Source organism: Babylonia areolata, chromosome 3 (assembly GCF_041734735.1).
Source record: "Babylonia areolata isolate BAREFJ2019XMU chromosome 3, ASM4173473v1, whole genome shotgun sequence".
In the NCBI taxonomy this organism is placed as follows: domain Eukaryota; kingdom Metazoa; phylum Mollusca; class Gastropoda; order Neogastropoda; family Buccinidae; genus Babylonia; species Babylonia areolata.
The window spans coordinates 34,057,463-34,084,962 of record NC_134878.1 but is presented as its reverse complement, the minus strand read 5'-3'; the positions used below and the strand labels follow the sequence as shown (position 1 = coordinate 34,084,962).

The 27,500-nt window shown below is 40.2% G+C and overlaps 1 protein-coding gene across 1 annotated transcript in view; it reads right to left on the bottom strand.

Annotated features, from left to right (window-relative positions):
* LOC143279960 (microtubule-associated serine/threonine-protein kinase 3-like) overlaps positions 1–18,102 on the bottom strand; it is a 182,728-nt gene extending 164,626 nt beyond the window's left edge. Inside the window, 3 exon segments of the mRNA XM_076584340.1 lie at positions 10,316–10,436; positions 14,163–16,274; positions 17,584–18,102. Of these exon segments, the coding sequence (XP_076440455.1) occupies positions 10,316–10,436; positions 14,163–16,201 (2,160 nt within the window). The 5' untranslated portion in view covers positions 16,202–16,274; positions 17,584–18,102.
* Between the last annotated feature and the right edge of the window lie 9,398 nt (positions 18,103–27,500).

Genomic DNA, 27,500 nt, shown 5'->3' with positions numbered 1-27,500 from the left:
ATACATACATTACATACCCACACACAATGAACACACACTTCCAAGTAACTGCATGTGCACTTGCATACATGCACACACAATGAACACACACACTGCACACACACACACAACACACATACACAATTTCCTCCCTGATATCACCTTGTGTCCCCCCGCCATTGTACTCATTTGTAGTATTCCTGTTGTGTGTGCGCTTGTAGGTTGGTGCTGCTTGAGTATGTGTATGTGTGTGTGTGTTGTGTGTGTGTGTTGTGCCTTTTTCCTGCGATTATTTATATATAGACCTGCAATTTGTTATATTGGTGGATACTGATCTTGTTTTCCACTTGTATGTCTTCATGTGCTCTTGTGTTGCAAAATGCACTAATATATATGTACTGTTTCATGTGAAGCGCTTTGAGCCCATCTTTGGGGAGTTTGCACCATATAAGTACAATTCATTATTATCATTATAATTATTTTGATGACCATCTGCCCTGCACATGGCTTCCATGCATATACTGATCCTTCAGCACAAAATTGGCCTCATATGGTATTTCACATCTTCAATCCAAACTTTTTCGATTAAAAAAAAAAGAAAAAAAGAAAAACTTCTCATCAATAGGAGAGGGAGAGTGGAGGTGGTGGCTGACTTGGAGAGGATTCAGAAAGGAAGATGGAGAGGGAAGAACACAGAGGCCTGTAGGCACAGAGACAGAGAGTGAAAGAATACAAGCCAACAGAGGGTGAGAAACAGCCGTTTCTTTGGATGATTGATCCAACACCCCCTCCCTCAACAAACACCCCCCTAAACCCCCATCCCCCCTTAACTCCGCTCAAAACACACACACACACACACAGTGACACACACACACACACACACACACACAGTGACACACACACACACACACACTCAAGCATGCACACACACACACACATATACATTCATTCTGACAGACAGGCAAGCAGGTAGACCGACAGACAAGCACACACACAGACAGACAGACAGTGTGAAGCAGGTTATTGTTGCTTGGCTTGGCAGCGGTCGTCGCTAGCCCTGTAGTGTGCAGTGCTGTGCGGTGCCTGTACAGTCAGCTGACTGCCTCATCATGATTCAGTTCATGCTTCAGTTCGCCTTGGAATGAGGGGTTTCTCCCTTCTAGCTGCCAAGTTTCTTCTGTCTGATCAGATTTGTCTTGTTCCTTCTTCACACTATTTTCCTCCATCACATCACCTCTCTCTCTCTCTCTCTGTGCCTCACTTTCCCCTTGACATTCATGGGCAGATGGCCCAGTTCAGTAAATTCTTTGCCCCCCCCCCCCCCCCCCCCCCCCCCAACCCCCTCCCCCACCCCATCCTCTTTCTCTCTGTTTCTGTCTTTTTTTCACCATCTCGCTCAATATTCATCCCCTACACCTAAAAAACTACAATTGTAAAATACCAGTATGAGGCTTATAATTATTACCAAACATGCAAACTTAACATCACATACGAGGGTCATTCAATAAATAAGGTGAATTTTTCGGTATAAGGACTTCTAATACAGATAGAAACTTACTTTTTTTTTGTTTGTTTTGTTTTACTTTTTTTTCACATGGATTTAATTTGTTTTGCAGATTAAAAAAAACTTTGAGAGTTTTGGCGATTAACAAAGATGGCCGACCAAGAAGCATGCTCCAGGATTGAACAGCGGTCAGTTATCAAGTTTTTGGTTGCTGAAGGGTGCAAACCAGTTGAAATTCATAGGAGAATGTCAACTGTGTATGGTGCCACATGTTTCAGCCGAAAAAATGTCTACAAGTGGGCTAAATTGTTTAAAGAAGGATGGAGCAGTGTTGAGGATGAAGACAGGCCTGGAAGGCCTACAGAAGTGAGGTCTCCTGAGGTGATCGAATCAGTCAATGACCTCATTCAGTCTGACAGAAGGGTGACAGTGGATGACATTGCAAGGACTTTGAGCTTATCTGTTGGGACAGCACACAAAATTGTCCATGATGACCTTGGCTACTCGAAGGTCAGCTGCCGGTGGGTGCCAAAGATGCTTACTCCAGAGCACAAACAGAGGAGGGTCGAGTTGTCCCAGCAGTGTCTCTGCCACTATGAGAAGGATGGTGATGAGTTTCTGAAGAAGGTGGTCACATGTGACGAGACATGAGTTTGGCACTATAAGCCTGAGTCCAAACGGCAGTCCATGGAGTGGAAGCACGTAGGCTCTCCAGTGAAGAAGAAGTTCAAGTCCCAGCGGTCCACGAGGAAGGTGATGCTCACCGTTTTTTGGGATATGCAAGGCCCAATCACCATTTCATTCCTTGAGAAAGGAAGCACTGTGAACAGTGCCAACTACTGTGAACTGCTGAGGCAGGTCAAGAAAGACATAAAGAACAAACGCAGGGGTCATCAGTCAGAAGGAGTCATCTTGCATCATGACAACGCAAGGCCTCACACAGCAGCCCGAACGGTGCAGACCATCAACGAGCTGGGCTGAGAACTGCTCCCTCATCCCCCTCACAGCCCAGACCTTGCCCCTTCAGACTTTCACCTGTTTGGTCCCTTGAAAGCGTTCACGAGAGGCACGAACTTTGAAAGTGACGATGAAGTCAAAAGTGTTGTGAGCGACTGGCTGAGACATCAGTCCAAAGATTTTTACGCTGAGGGAATACGGAAGCTTGTGCACAGATGGGAAAAGTGTGTGACAGTGCTGGGAGACTACGTTGAAAAAAAAAAGAAAAAAAAAAGTAAGCTTCTATCTGTATTAGAAGTCCTTATACCGAAAAATTCACCTTATTTATTGAATGACCCTCGTATATAAGCAGCAAAATGCACATTAAAAATGATTCAAATTCCTTCAAGTGCCACAATTTTTAAGTGAATAAAAATTAAATAGAGGCATGACTCGGGCTTAATACTCCAAGTCTTAGATATGTATGCATACTGAATTACCACTCACACACACACACACACACACACAGAGCACCAATGCACCACAGTACAGTTATAAACGGATCAGGGGAGTGAACTCATAATCAGCTGAAAATGAGATTGTCTCAGTTATCTTTCCTGAGTAGCCCAGTCTTCCATCTCCTTTCCCCAGTTCAGTTTTTAGAAGTCTCTCAAAGCACACCTCTTCTGTTCTGCCTACCTTCTTTTTGACATATGCTTCTTGATTTTCTGCTTCTTCTATATTTTGTGTGTGTGTGTGTGTGTGTGTGTGTGTGTGTGTGTGTTCACATGCTTGTTCGTAAATGGTGTACTTAATGCCATATCCATGCATGTGCACCGTTAAGTTGTGAGCACCAGAAGCTCCCTCCCTGCCTGGGTGTAGGTGTCAATCTGTATTATAATTAGCTAATATCATCATTGTTATTTATTCATTATTCATCATTATTATTTATCTGATAACATTCTTTATCATTACACACAAACACCCTCCCCTCAGTCGCTCTTATCATCAGACTATAGCGAATGTTTGCTCTTAGGGGACACACACACATACACACAGAGCAACCATTTAAATACATTCATAACAAGGATAGTCTGTATGTGCACACATGCCCACACACACACACACACACACACACAAACACACACAGTGTATCCATATAATTATACAAGCACATCCACAGTCAAGACTATTTCATTTCTTTTAACCAAGACTGATCAAACTTGACTTGTAAGCTTCGTTCCAGTTCTGAGCTTTCTGTCCTCACCTGAAGATCATCAGATATGATGGTGAAAGCTGAAATTACGCAGAAAGTTGTAAGTCTGCATTACTCAAACATGCAGCCTGATGTGCAAATGACTGTGTTTGTAAAGCAATTACATTTGTCTCAGAACACAGATAAGATTTCAGTTTATCTGTATAAGAGCTACATAAGTATCAATAATAAACAAATAAATAACTGCTGAACCTTGCTGATGTGAAATCAATGTAGCTTCCACTTTTTTGGGAGGGTGCATGTGGGAGGGGTTATTTTACAGCGATGACATTTATTTTCCTGAAAAAATAATTCACTCCCAAGAGGAAGAAGTCCAAATAAAGACCGACCACTGACATCCTGACCTGAAAGCTCAGCTCTACCACATGGCCTCTATCAACCCCCACCCCTAAATAAACTATGGGACTGGAAAAGTAAAAAGGATAAAACTCATACGGTTCAACAAGCTAAGATAAGAGGAAAGCAAACAAAATATGTTTCTCATTCAAACTGATCTCTTTCTCAATGAAACAGTGTCAGCACCAACAAACATTCATGCATGTGCATGCTTGTGCCTCACATTACTTTAAAGCACTTTGTGAGGTTTCAAAGCACAACATAAATGAATTATCATTATCATTATTACTATTAACCAGACTTGTATTAATGTGACCCAGAAGCAAGCTTAGCAGAGACAACCACCAGACAAAACACTCAGTAATATATTCATGCTCAACAGTCAACTGTCACTTGGCTGTCAGTGATTTATTGTGCAACACCATCCAGCCACTCTGTCACACCCCACATACAGTCTTCCTGGGTCTCACAAAGTGTCTGAAGAATGAAAATGGGGAGAGGGAGACGAGAACATTCTCATGTAGTACAGACTTATGTAGTGAATGCATACATTGCATGTGTGTGTATGGTGCAGGTCCAATTCACCTATTCCTGTTTCACCTATTTATGTCTCGCCTACTCTTTCACTGTGAAGCCACCCTCATTGACCTCTTAAGAGCTTGACTATTTGTCCTGTTTCTCTCTTTCAAAATCTTTCTCTCTATATCACACACACATGCACACATGCGTGCAAGTACACACACACACACACACACAAACACACACACACACCTTTGTACGTGCTTCAGTGTTAAAAAATGATGTTTGTGCAAACATCACCATCTGCTATGAATATATTTGTAACCCACAACCAGTCTCCGTTAAACAAGATAAATATGCAAGCATTTGTTGTTGTTGCTTTTTACTGAGAAGAAAGGGAAAGAAAATAGGAAGCGCCTCCATTCCTAAACACCACCATTCACACTTTTGGGAACTGCTTTGACTATGTACAACTCCAGTCTTGCAACTTCACAGTTCACAGGCAGCCTGGGACATTCAACACTATGAGTACTGAATTCATCAGCAGTCAAGCAGGTGACAAGCAGTACCCAAGACATGCCTATGCTAACACATGATTCCCCCCCTCCTTCCCCCCAACCCCATCTTCTTGTTCCCCATACAACATTCAGGATTGGGGATAGGTGGATGGAAGTGGAGTTAGGGGTGTGTGCAACTGATATAGATGGGTAGATGGCAGGGGAAGGGGGGATTGTGGATCCAATCAAATCAAATCCAATCCCAGAAGTTACCCAGAACTCATCCATATCTATACCCCATCTCGCCAGCTCCGTTCTTCCTCTGATACTCGACTTCTCAGGATACCTCACGTCAGAAGTAAGACCTATGGACACAGATCGTTTTCTTTTCAATCGCCAAAGACGTGGAACAAGCTCCCTGATAACCTCCGTCATTCTGATTCCCTCGCATCTTTTAAATCTCGTCTCAAAACTCACCTTTTCCCTCAGTAATAAGTTCAATTGTGGCAGGTCCACTTCCTTTTCGTTAGGTGTGCTTGACTAGGTGTGTATACATATGTATGTGTACATAACTACATGCATGTATATGAATGTGTATTGTGTGTGCGTGCGTTTATGTAAGTTTGTGCCTGCCTATGTGTGCGTATGTGTTAGGGTAGCTGTTAGATACCCATGTATGTTAAAATGTATGTATGCAGTGTGTGTGTGTGTGTGTGTGTGTGTGTGTGTGTGTGTGTGTGTGGTGTGTGTGGTGTGTGTGTGGTGTGTGTGTGTGTGTGTGGTGTCACATTTTGGTGTGTGTATGTAACATAGATATAATGTTTTATGTTAACAAAAGCGTTTTTTGTAAAGCACCTACAGCAGATTTCTGGATAGTGTGCTATATAAGTATCCATTATTATTATTATATTATTAACATAGAAGGTTAGAAATGAATAATTAGAATTCAATCACGCTAATAACTATACAAGCACAGTCATGATCCTATTGACACACACACACACATGCGCGCACACACACACACACACACACTGCTGTTTTCAGAACAACAGTGAGAAAAAAATCAAAATAAAACCATGTGTTTCATGGCCTGCAACACACACGTCACATACACACAAGCGTGCACAACACATGTGCACGCACACATACACACACAGATTGTATAAACAATCAGCATAGCAATGCAGCCAACTGGAAGAGACAAGTGTGACTTTTAACCCCAGCCAACACAAACCTGGCATTACCACCCACATACCTACACATTTCATTGTTATTGCTCTGGACTCAAAAACCAATGTTTTGTAAACCCTCCCACACTATTGTAATTGTGGTATCCTTACAATTTTTTTAACACTCCTCCCCACCCCCTCCGCATGTAACTGCTGCATCCTTACAATGTTTTTGTTGTTTGTTTTTAATTCAGCTCAGGCCTGGCAGAAAGGTCGGCTAAGGGAGGAAGGTGTTGGGGGTGGGGCAGGGGAGTGGGGTGTTTTCCATTCACTACTAACTTGTCTGACTCGCACACAGCCAACCTGAAGCCACACTGCCTGTCCTCTGACCCTGTCTGTGCTGACCAAGCACCAAACCTGTTCACCAGCCATGACTCACCGAATGATTCTCTTGTCTGTTATTGTTAAGCTCAAGATCTTTGGAGGCCCAGGGACTCTTTTACTATAATTCTAGAGGGCCCCAGACTATCTTCTGAGGGTCATTCCATTGCTATGTATACACATTCCTTGAAAACCAGCATTGCAACACTCATACAAAGGCAGACATACCTACTGGTCATAATCATCTCGATGTGTGACCAAGAACGGCAAAGAAAAACTACTACTTTGTAGCAGATGATCCTGACATCAGACTGAAGCTCCCATCCCAAGAACATGCTTGATGAATAGTTATACGCAATGCGTCCTTTCCGTTTTCAAGTGTCAAGGACGAATATTTATATGCCCTGTTCTAAAGCCCTGTTTCAACAAGCATAGATTCTACTTTGAGTTTGACCAAAAGGACCTAGTCTAATGCAACGCACATGCACACGCGCACAAGAATTACACAAAACTACTTTCTGATTTTTTAGGACTTTGGGGGGAAAAAAAAGAAAAGAAAAAAAAGTATGGTGCCAATCCCATCCAATTTTCAATCCCATTACCTCCAATTACAACAGTACAAGGATGGGCAAGTCATGACCTTCCTCCGACAGACTAATGATGGGTACAATGGGAAACACTGCCTTCATCACACATATTACACTGGCTTGAACAAGAATGCAGCAGCTGGTCCTGCCTTTATATCATTGTACAAAACAAAACAAGGCAAGGCAATGCAATACCATACCATACAATGCAATTATAGTATAATGTACTGTCTTTGAATTTCATTTTCCATTGCATTGCATTAGAATTGTGGTCAGTCGCTTTCGTACTTCTTAAGACATTAGAAAACATTATGGACAGAATCGAGGGAGTGGCACTCATGTATATCTTTTTTTTTTTTTCCTTTTTTTTTTTCATTTTTCCATTGCCCCTCATATATCAGACTTTAGTTTGCCTGTCACACTCAGGATTGCAGTACAACTACAAGCGTGTATACACACACACACACACACACACACGAGTGAAAACAAAAACATTCTAAAATGGTGCCGATATCTGACAGATGATATGTCCTGTAAGTGGGAACAGACTGTAAGTATAAAAAAGTATCTTCTCTGGTGTTTAGCCAGAAGTCAGAAAACACAATCTAATCTGTTGTAAGCTTACAGACACTTGTATTTTACTAGAAACACAGTGGTGTCACACATGTCTACACCACCCAACTTTAGTCTGTGTCATATTCAACAACTTTGCTTCCTGTTGTTGCTGCTCCTGCTCTCTTCAAAGCTGACTTCACCCTCCCAACTCCTTGTCCCCCACATTTACTGTCAACCACTCAAAGTATCCTTTATGTTTGCATGTCCTTGTCAAATACTAAAAACACAAGTAACACGCACACATGTACATGGCCGTATAACTCAGTACTGAAACTGACAACTATTTCTAGTAGTTCCTTCTGTAGACAAAAACCTAAATAATTAATTCACTGTTACCTAATTTGCAGCATGCAGAATGGGTTTATCATAAACCATGTTCAGTAGCTGGTTACCACATCAAAAGCAGTAGCATCAATCAATAAAGCCATAAAGGGCAATATGTGAAGTCTTAACAATACATGTATAAAAAGCTTCAGTCATCAGAATTCCTTAATAAAACTATAGATGCAAGACATCTTGAACACTGGAAATTCCCCTCTCTCTCTATCCTTTCTTTTTTTTTCCTTTTTTTTCAGCTTCACTAGTCCCAGTCTAACTCCATTATTCATGATGTTTCCTTTCTTCCTCACTGTCCCATTCATAAACATGCAACACACACACACACACACACACACACACTAACAGTAACACACAATGTGTCTACTATGGCCAAACAAAAGACCTTTGGATTTAATGCATATGTTTCTGTCAGCTGTAAACATGCACTCTGATTCCAACAGTGAATGGACTGGACAAGTGCCAGATGTTTTAGCTCTGTTTGGGTAGCAAAAGTATCAAGTGACACTGCTGACACCCCAGATGATCTTCATACCTTCAAGTGTACCAAACAGGAACAAAGCAGACACAAATTTACAAGTGGAGCATTTACATGAATAAGTATTCTGATTCAGTAAGTTTTAAGAGGTTAGTTGCATGCTTGTTTTGTTTGTTATATTTCTCAAACCCATGAATGGAAAAATCCTTTTTCGTGTCATTTCTCACAACTTATCCATAACAATGGTCAAGAAATATGGATTGAACTGTCCAGACCTGAACACACAAGAAATGCAGATCACCAGCCAGGCAGCAGACCTCAATTGCTGCAAGGACTGAGACAACGCCTTCATAAAAAGATAAAGCACCACCACTAATATGTATGCACCTCAAGACCCCATCCACCAGCTATATGATTTGTCAAGTTGTAAAGGAACACATCCACTTAAAAAACACAAAGACCTCTTTGGTGGACAGTGCTGGAAAGGAAATGGCCTCCCACGCACTTCTCAATGAGGAAATGCTTCACTGTAATAGCACCGCAAAGTCTTCAGCGTTGCTGTTACTAAAGCAAAAAGCACACAACCTGCTTTGCTTAATAATATCACACATGTATTAAAAAATATATTCTGGTTATGTGGAGGACAGGAGGAAGTCCAGTTTCTATTCACTATCTTGAACAGAGGACAAGTTGCTGCCACTTGGTTTTTTGGCCGTTTTCCCCCCTCACTCAATGCCTGTGTGTGTGTGTGCGGGTGTGTTATTGAGTATGGTGTGAGTGTGTGTGAGTGTGAGTGTGAGTGTGTGTGTGTGTGTGTGTGTGTGAATATGTGCATATGTGTGTAAATGCATGTGTGTCTGTACCTCTGTATGTATGTGTGTGTCTGTGAGTGTGACATGATAATCATTATGATGATAGTAACAACAGCACATTTAAATACTGCTTTCAACCTGCTCAAAGTACTTTTGTCTTTACAATACCGTGAATACGTCAGACACAAACCCCAAAACACATGTATACGGATACAGACATACACAGTGAGTGAGAGTGGATGAGAGAGAGAGACAGAGAGAGAGAGAGTGCATGAGGGGTGGGGGCTGGGGTGGGGAGGGGAAAGGAGGTGGGGGGGTGCATGCCTATTTTGCTGATCTTTTCTGCATGCAACTATCGTAACTAGCCAAGTTTCATCTTTCTAAGTCAAACCATTCCCATAACGATAATGTTCCAAAACTTCAAAATGTATGTACCTTGAGCCAGACAGTGCTGCCTGCAGCTGAGCAAACGTAACCAATGCAACCCACTCGGAGTATACATATGAAAAAGCCTGTGGGGGCTTTTTTCCCCCCCTACTGCCTGATATAATGTCTCAACAACAAAACATTTCCGCCTTGGGAGTTAATGTTGACTTCCAATCCTGAAAATGATACTTAATACTAATAATGTAATACACTCAGAAACTAACCTTTGCACAATAAACCATGCACAAACGGAATGCTTAGAATGAATCAATCATTCAATGTTCTTCTCTTACTTATGGCTGTCTCTCAGGAACCAAAGATGACATTGTGTCCTGTCATCACTTGACCTAAGGAAACAAGGCATAATGATAATTCATATCCAACAAAGCAAAACACAGATGTCCAACAAAGTAAAACACAGAAAAGAAGTCCCAAAGATTAGTTCTGAAAACAGCAGTACTCACGGAGGTCTCCATGTCATTGTCACTCTCCTCCTTTGCCAGCTCCACAAAACGCATCAGCTGGCGTCGGCCCTCGCTGTCTACCACCCCGTACACATCTCTCAGTTCCTCCTCTGTCACCATTCTGTGTCGATCAATGGCAATAAAATATTACATTTGACACAAAATGGGAAGAAAAGACATTACAAAAAAATCTGGCTTAAAAATTTTCTCTTTAGTTTAAAAAAAATTAATTGGTATGCATGCTTAGGAAATACAGGTAAGTAGCAAATATAAGACTTCCAATCATAACGGTTATATATAGGAAAAAAGCAAATAATCAGTACTGTAAACTTGTACACTGGGGCATAAGACATAATTATTCAGTATGTCACTGGAGCACAACTTCCCCACAAGGCAGATAATCATTCAGCATTGTAAATTTGTGTTGTCACTGACTACTGAGGTATAAGGCAGATAATTATTCAGCATTGCAGAATTCTAATTCTATGTCACTGGGTCATAAGGCAGATAATTATTTAGTGTTGTAAACTTGCATGTCACAGGGGCATAAAACATATTTTACTAGAATGAACAGAATACATATTTATGTCAAGTGTTAATTCTGACTCCCAACCAAAGAGAACACACCATAACCCTGTACTTTTGTAGCATTTATAATTATGTGTGTGTCTTTGAACAACTTGTAACTTGTTTCAATTAAGCAACAAACAAATTGTCCATCACTTTTGTCAAACCCAAGGTATGTAACTTCAAAGGAATTAACCCCTATGCTGCCTACAAGATGAGATAACTCATCATGGCAAGCATGTACGCTTCACTGCCACAATGACAAGATAACTCATCATCAAAATATTCTGATTTTTCCCTGCTTTGCGTTCAGTTCGTTGACAAAAATGCTGGTAGCTTTAGCTTGGGGAATCTTTCTGGATTCTATTCATAGCTAGAAACCCCATATATACATCATGAGGCAGTCCTTTATTTGAACGTTTTGGTTGGGTTACTGTCCCAGTGTTTGCCTGGCTCCTCTCCTCGCTTGCTCAACAAAATGCCGGACTGACGCCGTGCTCAAGACATGCGATCATAGCGAACTAAATCAGCCAAGATAGCTTTCTTTTGCTGATGCTCAGAAAGAATTGAAGCGTAAACTCGAAGAAGACAGTGATGAACATTTATAGGACGATTTGATAGAAAATAAAGGGAGCAATCAAAAGAGTGGCCAAGATACGACTATCAGTGAGTGATGCCGGCTGTGCAAACCTTAGCAGATGACAGAAAGTGACTGAATTATTAGCAGGACAGTGTGAGCGATTTTCTTGGCACTCAGCCAAAGCTGTCTGATGAGAACTGGATAAAATGACCGTGTGAGAGGGGTGAAGAGGAGGGGGATGGAGACTGAGGGGGCGTGGCCTCTCATCCACTTTATCACTTGGAGAAGTCACAATGCATTGTGTATCTATCTCTTTATTTATTTTTTTTTTGTGGTTGTTATAGTATGATTTTGTGTATGCAGGTATCCATTTGTCCAGAAAATATGATATTTTAGTGCAAATTACCTGACTGTTAGTAATGAACAAGTTGAAAATGTGACAAAAAACAAAACACTGATTTCAAACAACAGCATGTCACTAAAAATATATAAAATGCGAAAATATCATGTGTTTTGTGTGTTTTTTTAATCATTTACCTTTCAGAAAATATATACTTTTATGGGTCTTTCTCCAATAACAAAGAGCACAAATTTTTTTTGCAAATTTATACCCGTTTTTTGTGGAAAAACCCTGGCAAATAGATTTAGCTTAAATCTTATTTTCCTGGCAGCGAAAAGGTTAATGAACCATGTTATATGTATTTTGACACAAACACAGTGACAGGCATATGACTTAAGACAGATCTCAGGAAGCCAATATAAATGACGTTAAATACCATTTAATCTTATGCTTTTGGGAGCTGAATCAATAAATGTAAGAGAGGTGAACATGAAGGTAGAGGTGGGAGCCTGAGGGAATGGGAAACTGCTAAGGTGGGGGTGTCACACCATCATAAAACTTAACTCAGTTTAGCTCTGACCAGTGGTAGTTCCCCATTTGTCACACACAGGCTATAAAATATGATTAATGCAAGACATTGCTGGTTGGATAAAACTTTTTAAATAGTGTTACCAGCAAACCTATTTTCTAAAGTTCATCAGTATCAGGCAATTTTATTTAGTCTCCCCTAAAACAAACAACCTGCAAACACTGAAACAGATAATCATGATTGAAATATAACTAAGGTCACAGACACAGCACAAAAATGATGCTTTCAGTTTCAACCCTGAAATGCCTGACCAATGAGAAATTCAACTCTTTTTATTTACAATTTAAATGTGGAACAGTCTGAACTAAATTTCTCCTGTTCTCTTCTAATTCTAATTTCTATCCTACAGAATATAGCCAAATTAAATGCACTGATCTACCTGCGCACTGACAGAAATGTATACTCTAAAACCTGTTTGACTGAGCACTGTAATTCAATGGCAGGATATCCTGTTCACAGATATTACTTGGCTCAATATACCCATCTGTCTGAATGTCCTGTTCATTGATAATACTAGGCTCAATATACCCATCTGTCTGAATGTCCTGTTCATTGATAATACTAGGCTCAATATACCCATCTGTCTGAATGTCCAGGACAACTAAACCTCTGGAAGACAAGTGGAAATGCTCTTTGAGTCTTTCCACTATGCATATTGTTTCATACTGGGTGTAAATATGCATGCACATAATTTATCTTCCCTGTGCATGCATGTAGACTAGTGACTAGTGTGAAAGCACTTGGATTCGTCTCTGTACAAGACTTAGCACTAACCTGTATAACAGTATTGTTATTATTATTATTAAAATGCCCATCATGAATCATCCAACATTAGCTTATCTACACTCACTGTGCACAGACAACTCTGGCATGATAAAAAGCTGACCTACTTGCAAGAGCAGGAATGACAGATTAAACAAAGTTTGGACTCTGTGAAAAGAGTCTTAGAATAAATTCTGGGCTGGCAGCCAGACTTGGCTGTCAAAGCTGAAAGGCTAACCATTTGAAAACACTTAACTCCAGACGTTGAGTCAACAGTTATAGTTCTTCAAAGCCTAACCCCTTACCACAAAACCCTGTCCTCCCCAGCACTTCCAACATAATGTGACTGAGAGGCCAACACACAAGTTTGCACATGACTATGCCACAGAACTATAATTAAAGTATAAACAAAAAAGGCAAGGCCCAATGCTTTCAATGCTCCTGAGACTAGAATTAGTAGAATACTAAAAATACAAGTGGGACAAGATATCAATCAAGGTCAATCCTTTGACATTTTGTGCTCTCTCCAATTAGTCCATATTAAAGACACAGATCTGCATTCACTTCAGCCTGAAAGTTCAGACACTGTGGTCTCAGTCACTGACATACCATTGTATGCCCAAATACACATCTGCATGCATGGAGTGATGGACACAGCGAAATCATACACATACATACATGTATACTAACAGTGTGGAGTGCTTTTGTTTCTGTTGTTTGCAAATGATGCAATACCAGAACTTAAGAATAAGATTATAGGTAGCATATAATCATTACAGCAGGATGTGTTTCTATCACATTCACACACAGAAATCTCATTGACGAACTTCATGTAAAAAAAAAATAATAATAAAAATAAAAATAAAAATAAAAAACTCTCTCGATCACACACACATACTGATACAGTAGAAACAGTAATCAGTATTTAAAACGCACAGTTCTATCATTCCTCCACAATTCCTTTATATGCCTCAGTCTAAAATTAAGGAGCAAGCAAAAAGTGTCTTACCTGAAATCTGCCATGGTCATGGAGGTAGGGAAACAGTTGAGATAGGCAGCCATCCCATGTTTCTTAAGATAGTCCAGAAATATCACATGCTCTAAGTTTTCCGACGATGACCTGCCCAGGCACATCACACGGTCAGGTTTGGATGACAGGGATGATGACCTTCGACGGGGATTCAAAGCTCGATCCACTGATGTCACAATGCGAAGCTGTTTGTTAATTGGAACAGGTGTATCAACCATGAACTTAGTATCTGGCTCATCTGCAAAGTCTGTGGTCTCCTTGCTGCGATTGTCACCAACACTTCCATCATCGCTCAGTTCATCAATGCGGCTCCTGTCAAGGCTGCAGCTGGAGAACTCTGATGAGGACAACGACAGTTCTTCATCCTCAAAAGCCGGTTCCTGGGACAAGTTCAGGGGACGCACAGTCCATGAGCGGCGATGCAGAATGGCACGTTTGCGATTGGGGGTGGATGTCAAATTGTCTCTTGTGTGAAGACGAGCACTAGGGGAGGGGGACTGCGGACTCAACATCATTGCTTGGAACGGATCTCTAAGTTGTGTCCTGACATCAGATGCATCTTTGGTGATTTCAGATATGTCCAGTTTATAAGCCAACAATGAGGAGCTGTCTGACATCCTTCCTGAACAGCTAACCTCAGCACCACTCTTCATTTCTTCATCAGCAGCATCAGGCTCCTCCTCTTCGATGACATCATCAAAGATCTCTCTCTCAGACTGCTGTGATATCAGTTCCAATCTGGGCCGCACTATCGCTTTGTCAGACTGATCACCGGATTCTAGCTGACGGCCTCCATCCTCATGATCCACCCCCGATCTTTGGGATGCACTGTGTTCAACCTCCTTCACCGTCCCTGCCCCATCAGAACTGGCACTATCAGAGTCACTGTCTTCTGATGCAGCTGCAGGAGTTTCTAGTTCTATTTTGATTTGTGACACATGCAGGGATGAAGATACAGTCTGGGGAGGAACAGGTAAGGGTGGCGCTGTTACATCTGTTGTTGTATGTTCAGACACTGGTTGAAAAAAGTCAGTGACCCCATGATCACAGGTTGAAGATTCCATTGCCTTCACAAAGACAGTCTGGTCTTTTTGTTTCTGAATCAAGACTGATGGGCTGACAGACAGGGCTTCCGCAGAAGATTCAGAAGTGGGTGTGGTATCTGCAACACGATCTGGAGGTTTTGCAGTTTCTGAATCCTCCATCACATCACTTGACAAAAAACTTGGCTCAGAGCTCACCGAGCCTTGTGGAAGATTGGGAGATTGATGAAGATCAACCACAAGAGTGCTGCTCTTCCTGGGATCAGAGGAAGCAGCAAAGCTCTCTTTGGGATTCTGGGGAACAGCAGTACTTTCTGTGGGATTACTTGGAGCAGCAGTAGTTTCTGTGGGATTAGGCAGTTTGTCTGACACTGTCACTGAGCCTTTCTTGGTCTTTTTGGCAGAGCTGGGTGTTGCTGATCCCCGCTGAGGCTGCGATTTGGGAGGCTGCATACCTGAACGGGTTTTACTGCGCTCTTGAGGATCTACTTTTGCCACTGGTTCCTTTGGCTTTGAGGATACCCTTGTCTGTGCTTCACGTTTGGAAGAAGCACTTTCAGCATCTTTACTGCTACTTTTCCGCTGAGGTGACTGCGTCTTTTTTACAGTAGAACTGTCTGCTTCTTTTCCACTACCACCTTTCCGTTGAGGAGACTGTGTCTTTTTGGCTGTAAGACTTTGAGCTTCTGAATCTTTACCACTGGCAGTTTTGCGGGCTGGGGATGCAGACTTTTTCGCACCATCACCTTCTGTTGCTGCAACAGTCTTACGTCGAGGTGACTGCACCTTTTTACTGGTGTCAGTCTCAGCTTCTTTAACACCAGTTTTTCGCTGAGGTGACTGTGTCTGCTTCACTGCCCGTGCAGGACTGCTACTATCCAGTTCTCTGGGGCTGGCCTTTCGCTGAGGTGACTCTGACTTTCGGGGTGTCGGCTGTTGGAATTTGGATGCTAGTGATTTCTGTGAAGCTGCCATAATGGTGTCTCCAGACCCTTTCCTCTTAAATATCAAACACTGAGAAGCACTGTTGTAGCTGGTGGTATGAGATCTGCACAGTAAAAGAAAATGGGAATTATTGTGTCAGTGTGTATTAAGTTCAACTATACAAAACTCTTGAAAGTACCGTCTGTGAAAGAAACAATATATTCCAAATATTCGGTCATGTCAGTAGAACCCAACCAGCAGACTTTCAAGACGAACCAAGAGAGTATTCAAACAGCACAGAATTGAGACAAAGAGAAAGACTGATCAATCATGAAGAAAGACACCTCCTCTCCCATGTTTCCTGTCTTCAACTTCCAACAGAGTTGCTGTCAGAAAGGACACTGCATGTACATGCTCAGTCTGAATTCCCAATTCTCAACCCCCCACCTCCTGAAATCCACATCTCCTAAATCATCACAACACATGTATAGTTCACAGATGTGCACACACATATGCACACATACCACTACCATTATAACCAACACACACACAGTGATGGACACATACACACTGTGACAACCAAAATCTGGTGATTACAGTTACACACTTCATTAACATACGATATACTGAACCCTTCATTAATAATGACTGTCAGTGTCAGTCTATAAAACTAACTCATATAAAAAACTTTTTATTAAAATTGAAGAATCATGAAAAATTACACACACATTAATATATGAGGACAGTGAGGGTACGGTATAAAAAGATTTAATCTTTCACTCTTCCAGAATTTTTTTTTTTAATCATTCTTTTAAATTTTTCCCCCAGTGACTTTTTTGTGTTAAACTTGAAGTGCATTCTTTCATTTTTCAATTCATTTGGTTTTTGTTTTTAGTTTTTCAAACTTTGTACAAATCCATTAAAAATCCAATTACAAAAAGAGTATAAAAATTTTAGAAATATTTACAGAAATAATGTAAATGGTGTTTAAAAAAAAAAGGGACATATATCACCATACAGTCTGATGACACTGCCATTCAAGAACATTCATAAAAATTCATGCAAAACAATGGCCCATGGTGAGAAAAAAAAACGTCTCTCAAATGACTCATGATTTAAATAATACTGCATCATATGTAAGCTTATAATAATTGCATGTTGGATATTCAATAATAAGTGATTTTGAGGTAAGTTCACTTCTCAATTTTGTGGAAATAAAAAGGTAAAGTATCTGATGTGCATACAAAAAAATGAACCCCAGTTTTATTTATGTTGTAAAAACACGTCTGCATGGCGGAAGATTTGTATGCAAACAAAATCAATACCGGCTGTCTAGCCTTTGCTGCGAACTCCTTGCGATTACAAAATGAATGAAAATAACTCCAGACATGCGCCAGCTGCTGTCATTGGTGGTGAACTGAACAAAAACTTACCAAATAGTTGCAGTGATCTTTGGGTTGATCATCACAGAAAAACTGGAACCCACTTTCGGCGCTGACGAAAATGGTCCCAAGCGGCTGAGGTACTGAACACTTGTTCTGCAGTCAGGGGCGAACAAAAATGTGCGAAGAGGCACTGGAATGTGATCATGCGCCATTTGTCAGCCCATTTACACGCTTAGAGGAAAACTAAACCATGAATAGCTCCTACACAAAACGCACCTCTTCCACATCTGTCTTTATCTGAATCACTAAGTGGGTGACCGAACACATCCAAAACACCACCTTTCCAGCCATGTGAGCGCTCTCAGCTGGTATGCGCGGGCTAAGGTTTCGAGAGACCCAAATTTAAATAGAAAATCAAATGATCCTTTCAAAATAGCACCTACTCGCTCTGCCTCACAGATTGTGTCCTTTCCGAACGTTCACGACTCCACACATTTATCCCATGTTCAAACTTCAACCACGAAAAGTCACCGACTCGTTCATTGTTATGGTCCACGACCTGCTCAATGGAAGTTCTGAGATAAATTTAGCAGAGAGCATTGTGGGAACAGGATTGACGTCACAATGTTTCATTTCCGTAACGTGTTCAGACCACTCGAAGCCCACTGAGTACACAATGCATGGCGACAGGGAAGTGATCCTGGCCAAACGGGCATGCCATTCAAAGTCCACACATCCTTATCGAAAAACAGAGATATAAAACGGTGCACCCTCACCAAATAAGTTGAATTTCGTTTTTCCCAAGTTTACTCTCATTGGGTTATGATGGAGTAGTAGTAGTAGTAGTAGTGTATGGACTGGCATTTTACTGCCTTGGCCTCCCGGCCTTTTTAATGTCCCCTCAAAATCGGTCTCCTTTTATTTGTGGGATACACATGTGTTTTCTTTTACAAGTAATGTAAATCACTCGTCAAAGTCAATACATTTTTCTTACAAATTGATATTCATGTCAAGGAGATTTTTGAACACATTAGTATTTTGTGCAAGTCTAGTTTCGATAGGTAGTGCATTCCATATTTGTGCAATTCTATTATAGCTAATGAATTTTCCCTTAGGTTAGTATTACAGTGCTCTTTACAAACTTTCATCATTGAATTTGTTGTACTCTCATAATCTGATATTCTAAAAAAATAATATTCACATTGACTTCGTTATAGCAATTTAACTTGCATCGGTTTCTATTTAAATCCCCTATTAGCCTTCTACCCTTTAATGAGTGCAGATTTAAGTATATAAGTCTCTGTTGATAGCTCATATATTTGCATTCTTTTAATAACTTAGTTGCTCTTCTTTGCACCCTTTCTATAGCTATAGATTGTCTCTTGAGGTATGGGTGCCACACAATATTACCACATTCCACTTGTGATCGAACCAATGCTTTATACAGTTTAAGAAATATATCTTTATCTAAATAGGTAAATGTTCTCTTAATTATTCCTATCATCTGGTTGGCTTTATTTATTATACTTTCTGCATATGCATGTCAAATGATACGGTTTATTATCGAAAATTATGCCAAGGTCTCAGTTCTCACTTTGACTTCTCAGTGTCCTGTGTGGTGTCTTCTATTATCATATGGTATTTGTTTTCTGGATTTTTTTCTTCCCATGTGCATTACTTTACACTTTGATACGCTGAAATATAGATTCCATCTATCAGTCCAGTTATGTAACTTATATATGTCCTTTTGTAGTGTAGTATTTCGTGTATTGCCGTAAAGTTTAGTATCATCTGCAAATATTTTGCATTTGCTTTCTATACTTTCAGGGAGGTCGTTTATGTATATTGTAAAAAGCACTGGGCCAAGTATGCTACCTTGTAGTATACCACTAACAACATTTTCATTTGTTGACATTTTTTCTCCAATTCTAACTACCTGTGTTCTTTCCGGCTGACAAGAAGTTTTTTGTCCAGTTCAGTATGCTTCCAGTAGTATCATATGAAGGTAATTTTAATAAAAGTCTTTGATGTGGTACAGAGTCAAATGCTTTTCTAAAGTCTAAATGAATTATGTCTACAAGTTTACCCATACCTATCATTTTGGTGAGATCTTCAATTACTTCTAGGAGCTGTGTTGTACACGATCTTCTCTGTCTAAAATCATGTTGACAGTCTGCATACAGATTGTTGTCATGTGTGATACTATAGAATCCCTGATAAAAGACTCCAAGATCTTACATACATACAAGTCAAGCTCACTGGTCTCTAGTTTCCTGGTTCATGTTTTGACCCTTTTTTATATATAGCTGTTACCTCAGCCATTTTCCAATCTTTTGGTAGACAAGCAGATTCAAGTGATTTATTATAAATCATACTCAAAGGAAGACCTAACTCTCTGCTCAATTCCTTTAATATTCTTGAGGATATTTTGGTCTGGTCCTTGTGCTTTGTAGGGGTCTAAGGCATGCAACTTCTTTTCTACTGCCAATGGAGTGACTCTTAAGTCACAAATATTAACGTTTCCCAGCCTGAAGCTTTCTCCAAGGTCGGGTAAATTTGTCAAGGTCTATTTAGTATACACACTTCCAAAGAATTTATCTTGTGTTTCTGTTTTTTCTATATCGTTTTCTGCTAATCTTCCATTTCTTTTTTCAGTACCCCTATTCCTGTACTAATTTTTGTTTTTCCTTGCTCATATTTCCAAAATATTTCAGGATTTTGCTTACATATTTTGGCTATGCAATAACTTGTTCGCGGTTGGGGGGGTTTTCCGTTTTTTTCCTCGTTGTTTGTATTTGTTTATTGTTGCTGCTGTTGCTGTTATTGTTGTTGTTATTGTGTGTGTGTGTGTGTGTGTGTGCGCGTGCGTGTGTGTGTGTGTGTGTGTGTGTGTGTGTGTGAGTTTTCATTTTGTTCTCTCTCTCTCTCTCTCTCTCTCTCTCTCTCTCTCTTCTTATTGGAGCCAGTGTACGTTCCTACCGCGACGTGGAGATTGAGAGAAAAAAAAACATGTGTTCATACTTTTGGTTAAAATCTGTTTAATTTCGAAACATAAAATAGGAATTAGGTATACCTTCAATCGAGAGGAATTCTGACTCATTACTCTCTCTCTCAGTCTCTCTCTCTCTTTAGTGTCACTGTTTTGATTTTGTGAAATGCCTGGAGGTAACTCGATCACCGTCAGAGGTGTCAGCCACATAGACATATATATATATATATATATATATATATATATATATATATATATATATATATATATATATATATATCAGTGGTCTGCCATGTCATGAAATTACGGCTTGAAACACAATTCAATGATGTGGTTGAATTTCAAATAACGACTGATTAAAATAATCGTGATGGGTCATCAGTTTCGTGATATTTGATGCTGGTGGACATTTTCACACTTCTCACATCCGGAGCTGTATCGCACCACACTGAGGCGCTAACGGCAAGATCCGACAAGACTAGACAAGTCCGGCCGGCGAGACAAAATTTTCTATTTTCGAACGGGTAACAGATGCGACATGTTTAACATTTTCATTCGCCATTCTGCTCCCCATCCCCACCCCTCTACAGGATTTCTCAGTGTATTTTTATTTGTTTTTTTTTCTCTTTTCAGTATGTGTTAACATAATAATTATGAGGAAGCTCCGTGACAGAATCGGTTAGGAGTTAGATTTCTGATCTGATTCGACAGTGTTCCGAGTCACCAGTGATCGATCAGGGTCAGAGTGAAGCACCGTACCGACATGGTCATTGTTCAGTGTGTTCTTGTCTGATTCTGTTGTTCGCAATCAAATGAATTAACCGCTGTTTAAAAAGGCAACCAGACAGACCGTGCGTGACTGTCTTCACTGAAAAGACACTTGGCTAGCAGGGAAAGACTGATCTATGGAAACGAAAATGTTAAAGTAACAAACTGACTCGTTCAAATATTTAGGAATCACCATGTCAGTTTACAACGAAAGTTAGTACCCGTACTGCTCTTTCTAAGACCCGGCTGCAGAAAGGGGAGGAAAGGTGTGATAGAAATCAGTACTGAATATGAGGTCTCTATGACAGTAACTTGGAGCTATAGTTCCGAGCTTATTTGGAAACTATTTGATTTCCACTGAATTTGAACCCATCTTGATACTGACAAATATAGCTGAAATGTGGGGTACGGGCTATGGAAGAAAAATTAACAAATTGAAGATAATCATACTGGCTTGCCATGAAAATATTCTAAAATGTCCCCCTGCAACAAACAACTTTATGGGGAAACTGGAAGACACCCACTTCACATTAGAACACCAATAAAAGTAGTAGTGCATTTGATATTGATCAGAAACTTGTTAAACTTCTTAAATCCAGGCTTTGTATACAGGCATACGAAACTGCTTTTCTGCAACACGAATGTGGTCATTACAACTGGTGGAATTGTATGGCTAAGCCAGCTCGGATGCAAGTCCGGTTTCATTGGTGAATTTAAAGATAGACTTATTTCATGTAGCTGAAGAACATACCCAGCATGCACACCCCTCTAAACCGGAGTATGACTGTCTACATGGCGGGGTAAATAAACGAAAACGGTCATACACATAAAATGTTACATGTCTGTCTGATTGTGTGTGTGTGTGCGTGCTTGAAATCTGATTGAATGACACGTGAAACGCCGGAATGATGAGCGGCGCCCAGTGCATGGCAGCCGGCAGTCGGTTCTACCCAGGTAGACATTCTTTTTCTTATTCTTGTTGCTTATAGTCCAGCCGACCGCACAGGGCCATATCAGGACTGTCAAACCATACAAATGCTCAAACGCGTCAACACAAAACTGTCAAATCTATTAAACACACACACACACACACACACACACACACACACACACACACACACAGACAAAAAAAACCCAAAACAACAAATACAAACCCACAAAACACAGTTCATGACACACTATCCCACGCATTCAGCTCCTTACGGCAAGTAATAATAGGCCATGCTGAGGACGCCAGCCATTCCGCTTAATTTATCATCTCCAGATTACAGAAAAAAAATTGTAAAAAAAGGAAAAAAAACCCCAACTTCAAAGACACACACACACACACACACACACACACACACGCACACACACAAAACCAACAACATAAAAAGGCCATACAGGCAAATAACACTGCAGACTGGCCAGCTATAGTGCCCATCCCAGTATTTACATCTCATTACCTAATCACCAGAGCAAAACAGCACAGACAGTATATCATAGACTGCGGAAAAGAGAAAAAAAAAAAAGTGTCAAGGCTTGTTTGAAAAAAGAAAGGGGAATGGACTGGTAAGGCAGAAAAAGGAGACAACAGTGAAGATAGAAAAAAAAGTAGAAACAAAGAGAGTGATAGAAAAGAAGAAAATTTTAGCACAGAATTTCCAGAAGGCGGGGATGCTGTTTATACTGAAAGGCGACGGGCGCAGTACCCGAGTGGTTAAAGCGTTGAACTTTCAATCTGAGAGTTCTGGGTTCGAATCTCGGTAACCGGGCGCCTGATGAGTAAAGAGTGGAGATTTCTCATATCTCCCAGGTCAACAAATGTGCAGACCTGCTTATGCCTGAACCCCCTTCGTGTGTATACGCAAGCGGAAGATCAAATACGCACGTTGAATATCCTGTAATCCATGTCAGTGTTCGGTGAGTTATGGAAACAAGAAAAAAACACAACATGCACATCCCCGAAAACGGAGTATAGCTGTCTACGTGATGGGGTAAAAATGTTCTTACACGTCAAACGCCCACTCGTGTATATACGAGTGAAAGTGGGAGTTGCAGCTCACGAACGAAAATGAAGAAGAAGATACTGAAAGGCCCCCGGCATCCCCACGGTGGAACCCAGGTATAGGTAGCCTGTTGTGCAAATGACCCCGTGTTTGTAAAGCAGCGATCGAGGATAGGTGCCATGTAAGTATCCATATCATCACTGGTAGGTATATCCATATCAAGCAACATTGGCGTTCGGAGATAGAGCGTTTAATTCAACGTCAGTTCAGTTACGCAAGGAGGTGTCACTGCGTTCGGACAAATCCACATACGCTACACCACATCTGCTAACAGATGCCTGACTAGCAGCGTAACCCAACGCGTTAAATTTGGAGATAGTGAACGTAGTACAGGACAGATACAAAAATGGTCAAAATGTCTGCAACAAAACCGTTCTTTTCACGATAAAATAGAATAAATCATACTGATCACGCTGATATAAACTTGACTGCTGTAGGTGGGCGGGAACATGATTAGATTTTGATTTTTAATAATTATTTATCACACATTTGGCCATGAGAGATCGCCTTACAAAGATCCGCAAGGCATGAGCAAACGAAGGTTACGCAAGCGCGGTATAAGGGCTCGCCAGAGAAAGCGTTTAGCGCGGTGCAGTACTTGTGGCTGACAGCTGCCGCGCTGATGCTATCCTATACCTCCGTTAGTTGGTCACTGCAACAGATGACATATACCGTACAGAAAATAAGAGAACTCTTTGGGGTCAAAAGGAAACAAAATTTTTAATTTCATCTATTACACACTAAATTGGTAGAAAACGCAAGTTTGCTTATGAATGTTTTATAGTTTCTTACCAGTCCTGACATTTCATAAAGAATGAAATCGGTATTATACCAACTGCAAAAGTGAATTTACGAAGGCAGCACGGGATCATTTAGTTCGCAGGAACAATTATGTTGACATTTTACGCAATGCACAACTTGGAAATACTTCATGCTCTGCTTATTATCGTGTAGTATATGAATATCTGAATACCTGTTAACTGGGTTTGTGAACACTGTCCAGACAATTAATTCAGAAAGCATGGAAGGCAGATGATGACAAAATCGACCAACATCATGTCTTGATGTAAAAAGAACGGTATGAAATATATATTTTCTTTGGAAATGAAGCGGTATTTGCAAATGTGGCTCACGAACCCTGCCGCAGTAGACAATACCTGTTAACTGGGTTTGTGAACATTGTCGGAGCACTGTCCAGACAAGTAATTCATAAAGCATGGAATACAGATGATGGCAAAATCATGTCTTGATGTAAAAAGAACGGTATGAAATATATATTTTCTCCAAGTTGGAAATGAAGCGGTATTTGCAAATATGGCTCACGAACCCTGCCGCAGTAGACACGTCGGTTTAGCATGGGAAAGAAAATCTATCTGGCTGGAGTATGAAGGTGGCAAAATGAAGTGCATCAGATAGTCATGAAGAGCAAAGACTGCCTGGAAAAGTGAAAATGGGTCAGTCTCCAGAACTTTGTTGGAAATGGGGGTCTCTCAGTCTGATTTAGTATAAACATGTGTTTAGAATGATTATTCAAATGTTTCACATGTTATCAGGATTGCAATTCATTAGAGAAATGTCTGCAACAATTTTGTGAGAATATGGTTTGTTCTTGTGTATTAAATGTGTTGAAAATTATTAAAAACATCCAAAATTTCGGCGCCATTTTGTGACAAGGCAACGTGTCTAAACATGAAGTGGTCAGAAACAAATAAGTACAAACCTGATTAAAATCCGGTACATACAGACCTGATCTCTATTCATTCGTTGTGATAATAAAACATTGATCATCAGTAAAAATGGTACATTAAGTCTGAAATATTACGCAAAAAAACAAAAAAACCCCAAAAAAACAACCCGCGTGACAGACGTAAACAACCCATTCCTCTTGACGCATTTTTATTCATTCAAAGGCAAGCACATTCATGAATACACTACACGTTCTTTACTTGCAACAGGTGGTCAACACATCTATCTTCTGCAGCACATACACTCATTTTATGAACAAAATGACTGTTCAACTATTTAAATGCAATCGACGTCGCATATTAATTTTCAGTTCCGCTTTTCTGTGTTACTTCAGTGCATGTAAACGACCCAATAAAAATATATATATGTAAACAAAATTAGAACTGTTTCCACATAAATCATGCGGATTCATCGCGGAAAAGCATAAATCGGTTTGACAAACACCCTTCAATCGTGTGTGTTTGAACACAGATTCAGAGAATGTGTTGTTTCCGACAGCGTGTGAGATGTACATATGTTACACGGAAATCTCCGATATGTTCATTCACACCCAGTGGTTGCTATATTAAAAACAACAACAACAACAACAAAACTGTGTATGTGAATTTCGTCGTTGTTATGGTTTGTTTATACATTTAACTCTGATCCGATTAAGTTTAGACACAATCACTGTTTCTGACACATTGCGAGATGCGATAATATACGGATACTGGCGTAAGATTTCGAACCAAGTCAACGCATGTAGTTCAGTAAGACTGTTTTCAGTTGTTGCATCAAAAGTTCCAGACAAGAAAGTTCAAAGTAGAAAATCACCCCCTTAAATTACATTGATTTTGGTTTTTGCTGTCTGGTGAAGTTTTATCACGAAATGATGTAAACTAGTTTATCAGTTCACAAGACAGACGAAGTGTGGAACGAAACACTGGGGAGAATTGATGTGAAAATGGAGTGCCTGCAGTGTTTCTGAAAAATAAAATCATCCAGGGTGGGGGAGTTAGTTTAGGTATTTTGGGTTCCATGTTACATATGTCATAAGGTTTTAGGTAATCATTAATAAAATACATAATTTTGCACAGGTTTTGTTTGAATGCATTGCATTGGCTAAGGATCGCGTGATAGATTCATTACTATCATTATCATAAATCCAGTAATTCAAACATCTGCGTCGGGAAAATTAGTTTAGGTAACTTGGATTCAATGTTACACATGTTACAAGAAAGTTTTACATAATCATTAATAAAATTTATGATCCATTGTTATCATTATGATTATTATTTATATCCCACGCTAAATCGACGTCTACTGCGCCAGGGTTCGTGAGTCACATTTGCAAATACCGCTTCATTTCCAAAGAAAAATATGTATTTCATACCGTTCTTTTCACATCAAGACATGATCTTCAATTTTGCCATCATCTGCCCTCCGTACTTTCCCAGTTTACTGTCTGGACATAGCGCCGATAACGTTCATTGAAACCGAAACGGGTTAACACATATTTAGATATTTATATTCTACACGTTAATAAGCGGAGCATGGAGTGTATCCAAGTTGTGCACTGCGTAAAATATCAACAAAATTGTACTTACGAACTAAATGATCCCGTGCTGCCTTCGTAAATTCACCTTTGCAGTCGGTATAATACTGATTTCATTCTTTATGATATGTCATGAATGGTAGGAAACTGGAAAACAATCATAAAAGCGGATGTGCGTCTTCTACCACTTAAGAAAAAATACATGAAATTGAAAATGTTTGTTTCCTTTTGACCCGAAAGACCTCTGTTCCTAGCTTACTGTTCAGATTCAGTGACCTGCTCACAGATCAGCATCAGCGCGGCAGCAGTCAGTCACATGTACTGTACCGCGCTGAACGCTTTCCTCTGGCGACCCCGTATACCGCGCTTGCGTAACCTTCGCCTGTGCTTGCCTTGCGACTCTTTGTAAGGCGCTCTCGCACAGGCAGAAGTAATAAAAATATTCGATTCTGGTCATTAAAAATCAAAATCTACCTATGTTCCCGCCCCCCTATAGTGGCCAACTTTATATCAGTGTGATCAGTATGATTTATTCTATTTTATCGTAAAAAGAACGGTTTTGTTGCAGACATTTTGACCTAACGCAAATTATAATCTAAATTTCCTGGCCTAACGACTGATGATAGAACAAAAATGTTTTTCAAGCAAAAAACGGCCACGGTATTCTTCATGTGTCACAAATGTTTGGCACAGAGATGCCGTTGCAAGATTTTGTCTGACTCAGCTGTCTTAAAAAATTGTGAAAGATGGGTTTTAGCTGATAACGAAAACATGTCAGATGTCAATTGTCAGTTATGTGAAAACAGATTGGAAGAAGAAGTTCACTTTTTGTGTACTGCCTACAATTTAAAGACACCAGAAAGAACCATTTAAAACTGAA